Source organism: Nansenia antarctica (assembly GCF_963989245.1).
Source record: "Nansenia antarctica genome assembly, chromosome: 2".
Taxonomy (NCBI): domain Eukaryota; kingdom Metazoa; phylum Chordata; class Actinopteri; order Argentiniformes; family Microstomatidae; genus Nansenia; species Nansenia antarctica.
Window position 1 is genome coordinate 79956680 of NC_137675.1, and position 13300 is coordinate 79969979.

Sequence of the window (13300 nt, forward strand, 5' to 3'; positions counted from 1 at the left end):
GGGCTAATGGCTATGGGCTAGGGGTTAGGGGCTAGGGGCTAGTGGCTAGGAGCTAGGAGCTAGAGGCTAGGGGCTAGGGGCTATGGGCTAGGGGCTAGGGGCTAGGAGCTAGGAGCTAGAGGCTAGGGGTTATTGGCTATGGGCTATGGGCTATGGGCTAGGGGCTATGGGCTAGGGGCTATGGGCTAGGGCCTAGGGGCTATGGGCTATGGGCTAGGGGCTAGGGGCTATGGGCTAGGGGCTATGGGCTAGGGGCTAGGGGCTATGGGCTAGGGGCTAGGGGCTATGGGCTAGGGGCTAGGGGCTATGGGCTAGTGTCTAGGAGCTAGGGGCTAGAGGTGATGGGCTAGGGGCTATGGGCTAGGGGCTAGTGGCTAGTGGCTAGGAGCTAGGGGCTAGAGGCTATGGGTTAGTGGCTATGGGCTAGGGGCTAGGGGCTAGGGGCTATGGGCTAGGGGCTATGGGCTAGGGGCTAGGGGCTATGGGCTAGGGGCTATGGGCTAGGGGCTAGGGGCTAGAGGCTATGGGTTAGTGGCTATGGGCTAGGGGCTAGTGGCTATGGGCTAGGGGCTAGTGTCTAGGAGCTAGGGGCTAGAGGTGATGGGCTAGGGGCTATGGGCTAGGGGCTATGGGCTAGGGGCTAGTGTCTAGGAGCTAGGGACGAGAGGCTAGGGGCTAGTGGCTATGAGCTAGGGGCTATGGACTAGGGGCTATGGGCTAGGGACTATGGGCTAGGGGCTAGTGCATACAGGCTAAGGAATAGAGGCTAGGGACTAGGGCATAGGGGCTAAGGATTGATTTGGATGGATTGTGTTATAATAGTATGGATGGATGCTGCTCCAAGCCTACGGGCATAATTATAGTATTTTTCCGCCTACCCGTATAGACGCACCAGATGTCAACCATCACATCCTCCACACTAATCAATAGCCCAGGGACTGCAGATGAAAAATTGCTGTTGCGCTATATCTGGTACAACGGGCTAGATTTCAGCTTCTGAAATGAACGGTTTGTTTGCAATTGTGCATAGTCCGACAGACCGGCTAGGTCCAAAAATAAAACTGATAATAAAACCTAAAATGTGTTGTCAGTTGTTTCCCGTGTTCGGGCAGAGTCAGTGTGTTCTGTGCCTGTCAGTGTCTGTTACTATCAATGTTCCTCTAAGCACCTCTGACGACTGTCTGTAGCCAACAACACTGTGAACACTCTGCCGGGGTGAGTGAGGGTGAGATGGAGGGATGGGGGGGAGGGATAGAGGGAGGGAGGGAGGGAGGGATGGAGTGGGAGGGTTGGAGGGGGGGAGGCAGGGATGGAGGGGGGAGGGAGGGATGGAGTGGGAGGGATGGAGTGGGAGGGATGGAGGGGGTAGGGAGGGATGGAGTGGGAGGGAGGAGGGGGGGTGGAGGGTGGAGAGGGGGGGGGGGGGGTGGAAGGAGGGTGCCAGTGGACACGTCTGACTCATGTCAGTGACCGAGAGACTGTATCATCACTCTCTCTCTCTTTCTCTCTCTGTCTCTCTCTCTCTGTCTCTTTCTCTCTCTCTCTCTCTCTCTCTCTCTCTCTCTCTCTCTCTCTCTCTCTCTCTCTCTCTCTCTCTCTCTGTCTCGCTCTCTCTGTCTCTCTCTCTCTCTCTCTCTCTCTCTCTCTCTCTCTGTCTCTCTCTCTGTCTCTCTCTCTGTCTCTCTCTCTGTCTCTCTCTCTCACACACACACGCACACACACACACTTTGGCTCGGGCACGTATTTCAGCGTAGGTCTCATGGCTGTTATACAAGCCTGCGTAGACGAAAATCAAATGCACCTTGTTGACTCGACTGGTGATACTAAATAGCTACAAGTGTGTCTGTCAATAACACCACCGGCCACCACCTTTTCCAACAGAGAGCACCACGTAGAGCTACACATTCCCCATTCCCTTACTGTAATGAGAATAACAGAACATAAGATGAGATTCAAATGTAATTGTCATTGAACAGAGCACAAGTACTGTAACAACCTAAATGTAGCCTAGTTGGTGCACACGTCTCCCCCAGGGAGGACAGAGCTCCGGGCACTGAGCACTGGGTCAGCCATCTTTCGGTCCCCCTGGAGCAGTTAGGGTTAGCAAGGTTAAGTGCCTTGCGCAAGGGCACAACAGCAGCGGTAGGTATGACAGATGCCAGCAACCCTCCTCCAACCCTTCCTCCTGGGGTGGGGATCGAACCAGCGATCTACCGAATGCTGGCCAGCCTCTCTAACCCCTAGGCTACCTGCATAATGACACTACATACACTAGTGCCAGTATATTAAGACTATATACCAGTATAATATACTAGTATCAGTATAATAACACTCTATACCAGTATAATAGTACCAGCATATTAAAACTATCTACCAGTATAATATAGTACCAGTATATTAACACTATATACCAGTATATTAACACTATCTACCAGTATAATATAATACCAGTTTATTAACACTACCAGTATAATATAGGCTAGTACCAGTATATTTACACTATCTACCAGTATAATAGTACCAGTGTATTAACACTATCTACCAGTATAATATAGTACCAGTATATTAACACTATCTCTACCAGTATAATATAGTACCAGTATATTAACACTATCTACCAGTATAATATAGTACCAGTATATTAACACTATCTACCAGTATAATATAGTACCAGTATATTAACACTATCTACCAGTATAATATAGTACCAGTATAATAACAGTATCTAAAAGAAGGCCATTTATATTAGGCTATATTCATGCTGCAAAGAATCACAGGTTGGCCTGCTGTCTAATGACAGAGCACTGGAGCGGAACTTGTTTGGTTTGACCGGAAAAAATGCTTCGTCACGTCGCTAGGCTAACCGGGGGAGGCTGGTAGAGGTAGAAATCGGAGGACGGGCTCTTTGTGATGCATGGGATGGAGTGAGGAATGGGACACGATCCCATGCGTCACAAAGAGCCCGTCGTCCGATTTTTACCTCCACCAGCCTCCCCTGGCATGACTGCTACAGGGAGGCAGATACACAGCTGAGAGGTGGAGAATTAAACAGCTGCGGTCAGGCTTGGCTGCTCTCGTCCAGTCTGTGCCTCGCTGTGGGGCGGGGGCTGCTCTGCTGCTGTGGACAGCTCTGTGCTGTCTCATCAGATGTGTCTCGATAGAGACTCTTAGACCCCGTGGGAGAACCCTTTGAAGGACTCTTTTGGTTCTAGAATCTTTCCCCCCCCCCCCCCTAAGAGTAGGCCTACAAAGTATAGTTCTGACAATTCAAATGTAGCCTATTGGTCAAAGGAAATACTGCATGACAAGCGTGTGTCTCCATATTTCATCATGGCTTCAAGCTGAGAGTGACAGGAAAGAGCTTAACTCGGCTTTGTGGACAGGCTGCCATGCCAAGACCTAACTCTCTCTATCCAGTGCCTAAATAGCTTACAATGTGGTATAGATATGGAAAATGTTGTCCATGATTTAATCTGGCTGCGTGTGTGCAATAGCAAAGCCTACCACGAACACACAGCCTGGGCAAGTGATGCCAAGTGTTGGCTGACGGAATTGAGAGGTTCGTGGCGGAAGACTGGCTGGCATCTCCACCCCCCGCTGACAGCTTACTACCTTGTAGCTTTAAAGCACTGCATACTTGCGTCTAGGTAGCGCAGGAACAGTTCGTCAACGCAAAGGACCACGGATTCTAGAATCCAGTGTATCGGTTTATAGCGTAGGAATCCACACAGAACGGACACGGTGTTCTCCGTTTGTTTTTCCGTTTCTTTGTTTTGTTTTTTTGATTTTGAATTATTACGACCACTGTATATAGACATACACGGTTTCTATAGCCCTTTTAGGAGCAGTACGTCGGCTCAAGGGCATGTGAAATCCAGGATTAGCTACGAATTCACTCAGCTAAAGCAGAGGCTTATAAGCTAGCTGGCTAGCGACTGTGGACTGAATATTACAAGCCTTGGAAATGTATATCTGAGACATGTCAAAACATTATTGTCCTATTATGTTGTCCACAAGACGTGACGGTGACCGTCCGATATCGAACTTGTATATTCTGCATTGAGAGCGATAAAAGAGACGCTGTCTTGCTCTGACATTCAGGTGCGACGTTACAACAGCTAAATCTCTTGCCATTCCAAGCCAGTCAAAGCCCTTCGAGTAAACAGGCACCCGACCTATTTTACGTTCATAATTTCTCTAATTTTACAACAATTTATTATAAAACAAAGGACTTGGTTGAACGATGAAATATCTTACCCGGGCCGCCATTTTCGCGTTTGGTGATGCTCTCGGAGATGCAGTTGTGGGAGGTAGTTCACACGGCAGCGCTAATAGTGAACTGACAGCAGCAGATTGGCTTTCAACCTGCGCAGGGAGGATTCGCTGCTAGACACGCACTGCATCCAGCTACACAGCCCAGCCGACGACGAGTGCAACGCAGACCGTTTTGATTGGCCAATAACAGGCGCTCGAGCAAAATAGCATCGATTTTCACCTTTCAAATCAAATTAAAAAAATTGCTAATCTGTACAGTTTTATTTGTATAGCGCATTTCTCACAAAAATGTGACCAAATGAAATGCGCTTCATAGAAAGGAGATAAAGCAACAACTAAGATGGACATTTAAAATCACATGATGACAGAACACGCAAGCAGGCACGGGCAAAAAAAACCTGTACACTGTGTGCATCCAGGAAAATTCGCTTGCAGCCCTCTACACATAGAGCGACTACCTCCACCTTTGCTTAACATTCCTCCACCATTGATGATCTCGTGCAATGTACTCCCCTCATGTTAGATGGAGATGGGGCAACGGTTGTTAAGGGATGCATTTTTTATTCATTTCAATTGCAATAGTTGTTCTCATTGTGGCGCTAACTAAGCATTTTCAAGGGTGACTTTCCCAAAAGCAGCTTTGAACCAAGATCATCTTAAATCCAATCTAGGTAGTGGAGGAAAGATGGTCGCAGTGTAATGAAGGTTTCGGCAAACTCATTGTTTACAGACAAACATCCCCGGTGCTGTCCGTTCAGCACCCTAGATTAGAACAGCAACGTCCGGACCATGCAGGACCATGGACAGCGACGACTCCTATCGGTTCAGCGTCACTCCGTTCCATCACCACGGACAGCTCCTCCTTGTCACCCCTGCCGCTGCGCCTGTTGACGGCACGCTCATGTTTTACTATTAAATACTGTCACACCTAGGTCTGGCTTTCTATGCCACAATGGAGAATGCATGGGCATTTTAAATGTGCTATGTATGCAGTGGTGTAGTCTACGTGATACGCAGGACTACACCTTATACCCACTAGGAAAGGCCAAGGATTTCCGTATACCCACTTAAAAATGTGCGAGGATACGTAACAGCGTTTTGTGACAGAATTAAAATGATTACAATTATTTAATAATCAAAATTAACATATTTATTTACTGATATGCATTGGACTCTCCCTTAAATGGCTGAATACACTGTGTAGTGCCCTGCGAGGGGTATAACCACAATATAGGCCTATTCTAATAGCAGGATTGGAACACAGCCATAACCTTTCACTCGTCTCGTTCACAAAGCCCAAAGTGAAGTGTGACCCAGTCCCATCGGTCCGTGTTCTCTGAGCTCCAACAGTGGATCTCCGCCCACCTTCTTCCGCTCGATGCAAATGTTTGTCAGTGAAGATTTCATCAACATAAAAGCGCACACGTTAAACTTGTTTAAGCATTTAGAAATTCCAAATAAATGGATAAAGCAACGACACATTATAATTGGTTGGGTTTGTTTTGGACAAATCATGCCCCTCAGCTCAAGAGACCGGTCACGTGTCTTTGTGATGTCATACTGTATTATAATATTATTTTTTAAATTATCTTTATTACATTCTATTAATGTTTTATTCATATTTGATCAGTTCTCTTTTACCCTTCTAATTCCTACTTAGTTCCATAACTGCTTATGTTACCAGTGAAGACAAGAGCAGGTGATCTCCAATTGATGCGGGTTTTATTGTGTGGCTCTGTGCGTACAGACAGACACGCAAAATGAGAGAAAATCATTCCCCTTAGGGAGGGGGGAGGGAGGGTGAGGAAGGCCCCCTCCGTCCACTCTCCCCTCCATAAGGGATGAATGATTTAAAGTAACACCGGCTCCTCCGGCCTCCCCTACCGGCTCAGTCTTACCGCCTCCTCCGGCCTCCCATCCTCCACCACCGGCTAACCCTGGTGCGCCGGCGGCGACGGACGGGGCGGGAGGTTCTGCGAGCTGGTCTGCGGGACATGATGGTGGTAAGGGGAGTGTCTGAACAACGGAGAACCTCCGCTAGTTATGGCGTTTTCGTCCCGTGACGTCACGCTCATCACTGTGACGCAATCGGCCCGTTTTATCAAAACCACTTTGATGTCTGTCACAACAGAGTTGATGGGTTGTTGCTGGGGTTTCACATTTGGGTATTTTCTCCCGACAAATATTTAAACAAATACAAATAAAAATATGTTTAAGTTGAAATAGGGTGATATTCTGGGCCAGATACTAACTACTTGTGATATTACGTGGTCTGGCCGTTATCGGGCTGGTCCGAATTCGTCCAGGTCCGTCGGTGCTTGCTGGGGTATATCTATATATAATATAAACATAATAATCATCTCAATGTATAATATGTGTTTTTAAGGGTTCGTAATATCAAAATTAACCTTGCTGTACTGTATAGCGGACACATAATGGACTGTACTCAATATATAACAGATTCGATTAAATTAGATTCACTTTATTGTCATTACATAGTAGGCTACAAGAAAATGCAACAACATTATTGTGTGTCTAACCAGAAGTGCAAAAATAGCAATTATATTGCAGTGATAAGTAGCAGTATTTACAGCAGTATTTATCTATACAGTTAAGTGTAAATTTCGTTGTTTGGTACCTGTACTGTAGCAATGACAATAAAGTCCATTCATTCAAGTGCAAATGGTAGCGTGATGTGCAATGACATACAATGGTGACTGGATGTATATGTGCAGTGGTATATATACATTGAGATTATATACAATGTGCAATTTTACAGGCTATGATAAATATGTTGTATATAGTGAAGTATACAAAAATACAAAAATACAGGGTGTGGGCTATGATACACAACTTATTGTGAGAGTCACCTTAAACCAGTGGTGTAGTCTACGTGATACGCAGGACTACACCGTATACCCACTAGGAAAGGCCAAGGATTTCCGTATACCCACTTTAAAATGTGCGAGGATACGTAACAGCGTTTTGTGACAGAACTTTCACACTTTCATTCATAAAATTCACCATGTCTGTGTTACGAAGCACTTGACTTTTGGACCATTGGGACTGACTATAGCGTTATACACCATCAACGGGGGGAAATGCGACATGAAATATGTCAAAATGCAGCACTATCATGCACAGATCAACCTTATAACCTTGTAATGTTATGTTATGTAATGTTAGATATATAACGTTAGACAGGGAGCGCAGATTTATTTTTATGGCGTTCCAAAATGAACGATATGAGGCTGGGAGGGAAAAATCACAATATACCCAGTAGAAAAAACTAGACTACACCACTGTATGTATGTTGCTAAGTGCTAAGTGTTCTCCAAATGTAGCCTAATCTTTTGCAGGTTTAAATCTGCATGCATGGTGGGTGGGTCTCATTCGGAAAACAGATGTGATTTTGCTATGATATCCAATGGGCATGTCTCCAAGAGGAACACCTTGCCATGTGTTTCGGTTTTACCCCATTGCGGGTTGCCTCTACCTGCAATTGATGGAATTAGGTCATGTTAGACTATAGCCGTGCAAATCTGTTTCACCGAGAGCCGCTTTAAGCTGATCAGACGCCGCGGCCCTCATGACAGAACAACAACTCTCTGTTGCCGTGCTGTGGCAAGAGTGGGGAGGTGCAGTGTATAATGCCAGTGGTGAGTCTATACGCAGAATCTGAGTGGCCTTAGCTCACCTTGGCCTAAACAATATTATTGAGATGAAAGCTAGACAGCCTTTGCAATCGCCATATCTTATGAAATCTAATCTATCTATAAGTCTTTTTGGGCTGTATTGTCTCTGTTGATACATTGTGAACTAATTGCTCAACTTTTTCAAAAGGTGGAATACATACAGTAATGTAAAGTACAGATGGCTAATGGGCCTGGTGTTAATGCTTCATCAATGCTTCATCAATACATTTGTACATAGGTCACCAGACACAAAAAAAGAGAGAAAATGCTTGCAAATGTTTTTTTTATATAAAGTAACTGTAACAGTTGATCAAATTCTTCTCACTTCTCACATACATAGTCATACACCCACATAGTCACAGATTGCCGCGTCATTACTATAATAATAACACTAGTATTTGCCTTGATTTGTTCAACAAAGTCATACACAACATGATTCACAAATGAAAAGGGATAAATGTAAATAACGTCGTTTAGCTTAATATGTTACACATTTTTTTTTGTCTTGTATGTGTTGCAAGAGAAAACATGGCACATAGTTATGATGAGTTAGTCGTAGAAGAGGATGCAGGGTGACTTCCAACACCCCTTCTCCAGAATCCCAGTCGTTCTGTGATGCATTACAAACACTAGGGTTCTAGAACATGTTCCATTATAAACACAAGCTCTAGAATGTGTTCTTTTCCAAACACCCGAGATCTAGAATATGTTCCATTCTATTCACTTCCTTCCTTCCCTCTGTTCTTGACCACTCACCCTTCGCAGAGCTAAAAGGACTAATGAGTGGAAGAAAAACGATGGAAACAAAAAAATATTCTGTCACTTTTTTCTGGATCTGTCAGAGAGAGAGTACAGACCTTTTAGACCTAATTATGGACTGTTTTTTCACATGTGCATTTCCACAGCATAGAGTATCAAAGTGTGTGAGTATCAGTAAAGGGTGTATCACTAGGACAGGGCAGTGCAGTACCCCTAGCGCTGAACCTCTACAGAACCTCTACAGACAACTCCATTTGACTGGAAAGAACAAGTTTTGGCTATGCTATAGTATTTGTTTTTCTTAAAGTCACTTTGATGCTAGCTATCTACCGTTCAATCCACCAACAACATCCAAGGGGAAGAACATGTAAAGAAGCGCTGCGGTGTGATTTTTGTTATGCTGTGCATATTATTCTAGGAGCTTTTAGTCTGTGTTGTTCATGTGGATGTCTGCACCTGAAATGGACAGGTTTTCTTTTGTTTTTGATAACTTGTGCCATGGGATTATTTGGCTTTCAAAGTTCCCTTTTTTACTCACTAGCGCCACTAGTGGACATTCATGGCAGACTGGAGCTTTTATGGGGGTATGTAGGATTATCACTGGTTCTCTCGTCTCCAACGCATGAAAACTCATAAAAAAAGGTAACATGATTGCTTTTGAGTCTTTCTTGCTCTTGCTTTTTAAGTCTTCCTTGGTCTGCATGATCCAACAGTGGTGACGTTTGTGTTTTTATAAAACAGAATCATCTTTATAACGATATGGCACAGGTTCTCTCACCCCCCCACCCAACCCCCCCCCCCCCCCCCACCCCCCCCCCCACCCCACCCCGCCAATCCCAACCCCTCTCTCGTGATGTTCTCTAAAATGAAGACTTATTAGTGATTGGTTGGTTTGGTGCAGCATGGCCTGCTGCCCTCTGAAACATGTGATGTGCCGATACTAAGCAAGCATGCTAGGGAAGCAGTAGAAGCACACATGCATGTCAACACAAGTCGATAAATAAACAACCATCGGTGAGTGGACAAGTCCCGTCTCTTCAGGGAGACCAGGCCGTCCATTTTATTGATCCTCAGCGGTAAGATAATACCTCAGGACGACACTTGATGTGTCACAATAATAGTCTCCTGTTGTCCTCAAGTGTAAACATCGAGGTGTTGTTGTTGCTGTTGTAGTTGTTGTGGTTATTGTTGCTGTTGTTGTTGTTGATGTTATTGTTGTTGTTGTTGTTGTTGTTGTTGTTGTTGTTTGGCTCAACTCAGCACTATGTGCTCCAGAGTCCTATCGTACCATATCATGTTCTGCTACAGGAGGACAAGGCCTAGCTAGCCTCTCCACCATGTCAACACTCAGGTCAGTGGTGTGGGGCGGAGATGGCAATTTTCCCTTTGTAACGGTCATGTTTGACTATGGTCCACCGAGACAGTAGCCACACAGCCCTGTCAATGGAGAAATGATTGGTTTACAGACATGTATGGCAGTAGAGTGGAAAAAGGTGTGGTGCTGTGGAGCGCTGTGGAGTGATTGTTGCCCCTAAACACTGATCTGGGTTTAGTATTGAATGTATCCCACTTAACGGTTAGGGTTAAGGTTCATGGAGGGTAGGCTGATGCCTATGGGGGCCTCTTCACCCCTAGAGCCAGTGTTGTGGGCTTTAGGCCAGATCTGGGTGCAAATAGTAATTGAAATCCTTTCAAATACTTTGAGTGCTTGCTTGAATCTGGTCTTGAGTGCCTGATGGACAGTGTTAGCCTTTTAGGGACTATTCCGTTGGTTCATTTGAACCAGGCAAACACAATTAAGCACAGATAAGCTTTTGAAATGAACCCAGGTCTGGTAGCTGGGCTAGGAGCTAGGACTGGGCTAGGGTAGGTCTGATAGCTGGGCTAGGACAGGTCTGGAAGCTGGGCTAGGACAGGGCTAGGACAGATGTGGTAGCTGGGCTAGGACAGGGCTAGGACAGATGTGGTAGCTGGGCTAGGACAGGGCTAGGACAGATGTGGTAGCTGGCCTAGGACAGGGCTAGGACAGATGTGGTAGCTGGGCTAGGACAGGGCTATGGTGGCGAGTAGGGGCCACCGGCAGCTAGGCTAGGGCAGGGTTAGGAGAGGTCTGGTAGCTAGGCTAGGAACTAGGCTAGGACAGGTCTGGTAGCTGGGCTAGGAACTAGGCTAGGACAGGAGTAGGACAGGTCTGGAAGCTGGACTAGGACAGGTCTGGAAGCTGGGCTAGGTCAGGGCTAGGGCAGGGTTAGGACAGGTCTGGTAGCTGAGCTAGGACAGGACTTGGACAGGTGTGCTAGGACAGGTGTGGTAGCTGGGCTAGGACAGGACTTGGACAGGTTTGGTAGCTGGGCTATGTAGGACAGGGCTATGTTGGCGAAGTAGGGGCCATCAGCAGGTGACAGGTGATAGTTTGCAGACATGTAACAACGTGGTCTCGTGTGGACTGGTATCATGGAGACGTCTCTCCAGAACCCCCAACGTCCCTGTTGGATCCACAGGGGTCCCCCTGGCACACGGCCGTCAGTCGTTTCGTTTCGTTTGCCTCTTCTGTATCCTGTATTCTCCTGTATTATTTTCATTTCTCTTTATGTATGTACATGAGTAGACTACAGTAACGTTATCTGGCGTTTCCATCCTCTATGTCTTTGTTTAGTGACAGTGAGTAACTGTTGATCAGGGGGAGACTGGAGGAGGTCGAAATCGGAGGACGGGGCTCATTGTGATGCATGGAATGGAATGAGGAACGGTATCAAACACAATACCATTCCTCATTCCACTCCATGCATTACAATGAGCCCCGTCCTCCGATTTCTACCTCCACCAGCCTCCCCTTGTGTATTGAAGATACTGCTCCTGCTTTGAGAGAGAGGAAAGAGCTCTTTGAGTTCCAGGCGTATAAATGTTATTTATTTTTCTGCTGAGCCACGGCTCTTTCGTGTCCATTTGGAGTTGATGCTTTTCAAATCAAATCAGGTGTAATCTTGTCAGATTAGACTTGTGACAAGGACGTGTGTGTGTCCAACCCCAGAACGCCCTACAGTGTCTCCCTGTCACCAAACGCTCTACAGGCCGACTAACCAGTGTTTAAATGTGCGTTGTAGGACTACCACACTACTAGATATAATCAGTAATTGTATATCTGGGAGTTGCTGCCAGTGTCTACTGTGAGTGATACACGAAGACAGAACGTTTACGATCGTTCAGTCATTCAATTGTATTGTATGACATTATGTCCTCTCCAGATGTGAGTAACCTAGGGTAACCAAATTGCATTTCTGGAACAATAAAGTCTTGTTAATTCACTGAATTGAATTGACTTGTTTTCAGGGCCACACGTCTAAATCAAATTCGATATCATAAAAAGACGGAAACGCCAGACAACCCTATTCTCTCCTTGAACTCGAGCACTAATCTACTCTCTCTCTCCGCCCCCCCTCCCCACTTACCCCCTCGCAAAACAACAACAATCCAATGTTCCTCCTATCGGTCCAGCCCTATCAACAACCGCGTCTTCTCCTCCTCCTTCTTGCTCTCGTTCTTCAGGTCGGCGAACACCTGCGTGAAGTAGTGCGGGTCGGAGTTGATCTGCAGCATCTTGCCGCTCATGCGGTTGATGATCTCCAAACAGCGGTCCCAGAAGACCTCCTTCTCGGCCTCCACCAGGAAGGGCTTGAGCGGGTAGGAGATCTCGTTGCCCATGTAGGAGTAGGACAGGTAGAGGCAGGTGAGCAGAGACGCCTGGAGCTCCCGCTCGCTGGCCACCTCGGCCGAGACCACGTCGCGGCACAGCATATAGAGGAAGACCACGTTGGCCGGGGTGATGAAGCCCTGGTCCTGCCAGCCCTGGAGCAGGAGGGAGCGGTCCACGCTGCGGAGCCACAGCACCGGGTCGGTGGGGGACAGGCGCTTCAGACGGTAGCAGCGCCGGCACAGGAACTCCCCCAGGCTCCTCATCAGCTCGCTGGTGGAGGCCTGGACGATCACGCGCTTGGGCGTGCCGGCGTTGGTGGCCTGGCCCAGCACGGAGCCCGTCAGCGAGTTCTTCTTGGCCGCCGCGGCCACGTTAGACGTGGTCTTGGAGGTGGGGATGGTGGTGGTGGCGGTGGTGGAGGTGGTGGTGTCCCCCCCCTGGCTCTGGGCGAAGGTGGAGAGATTGGCGCAGGACTGGGACTTCTTCAGCTTCATGCTGTTGGACAGGGGCGTGTGCTCGGCGCTGCCCTTCTGCCCGTCGTCGGGCGGGAGCTTCTTGGAGCCCTTCCGCTTGGCGGACACGGCCACGATGCGTTTCCATGGCAGCACGCTGATGAGGGACTGGCGTTTGAGACTCTTGGTGTCTTTGGCGTTCTTGCTGTTCTGCACGGCTGTGTAATGGCCGACTGTCGCCGGGCCATCCTCGAACAGAGCAGCCTTCCTGTAGCTGGGGGAGAGGGAGAGGACCGTACCCATGGTGCCTCTGGGTTTGCGAAGGGAGGGCTGGGGTTGGGCTAGTGGTGCTGTGGGGGGGGTCAGGTCAAACCAGATGTGTTTGGGAAGAACCAAGATGGCCACTCACGGGGTGAGGAAATCAA

At 47.4% G+C, this 13300-nt stretch overlaps 1 protein-coding gene across 1 annotated transcript; it reads right to left on the reverse strand.

Annotated features, from left to right (window-relative positions):
* Positions 1-12212: 12212 nt before the first annotated feature.
* LOC308151160 (cyclin-dependent kinase 5 activator 1-like) lies at positions 12213-13178 on the reverse strand (the record flags this gene model as incomplete). The annotated part of the gene is made up of 1 exon (XM_080523983.1): positions 12213-13178. One exon carries the CDS (start codon positions 13176-13178, stop codon positions 12213-12215), a length of 966 nt encoding a protein of 321 aa, XP_080380109.1.
* Positions 13179-13300: the final 122 nt, after the last annotated feature.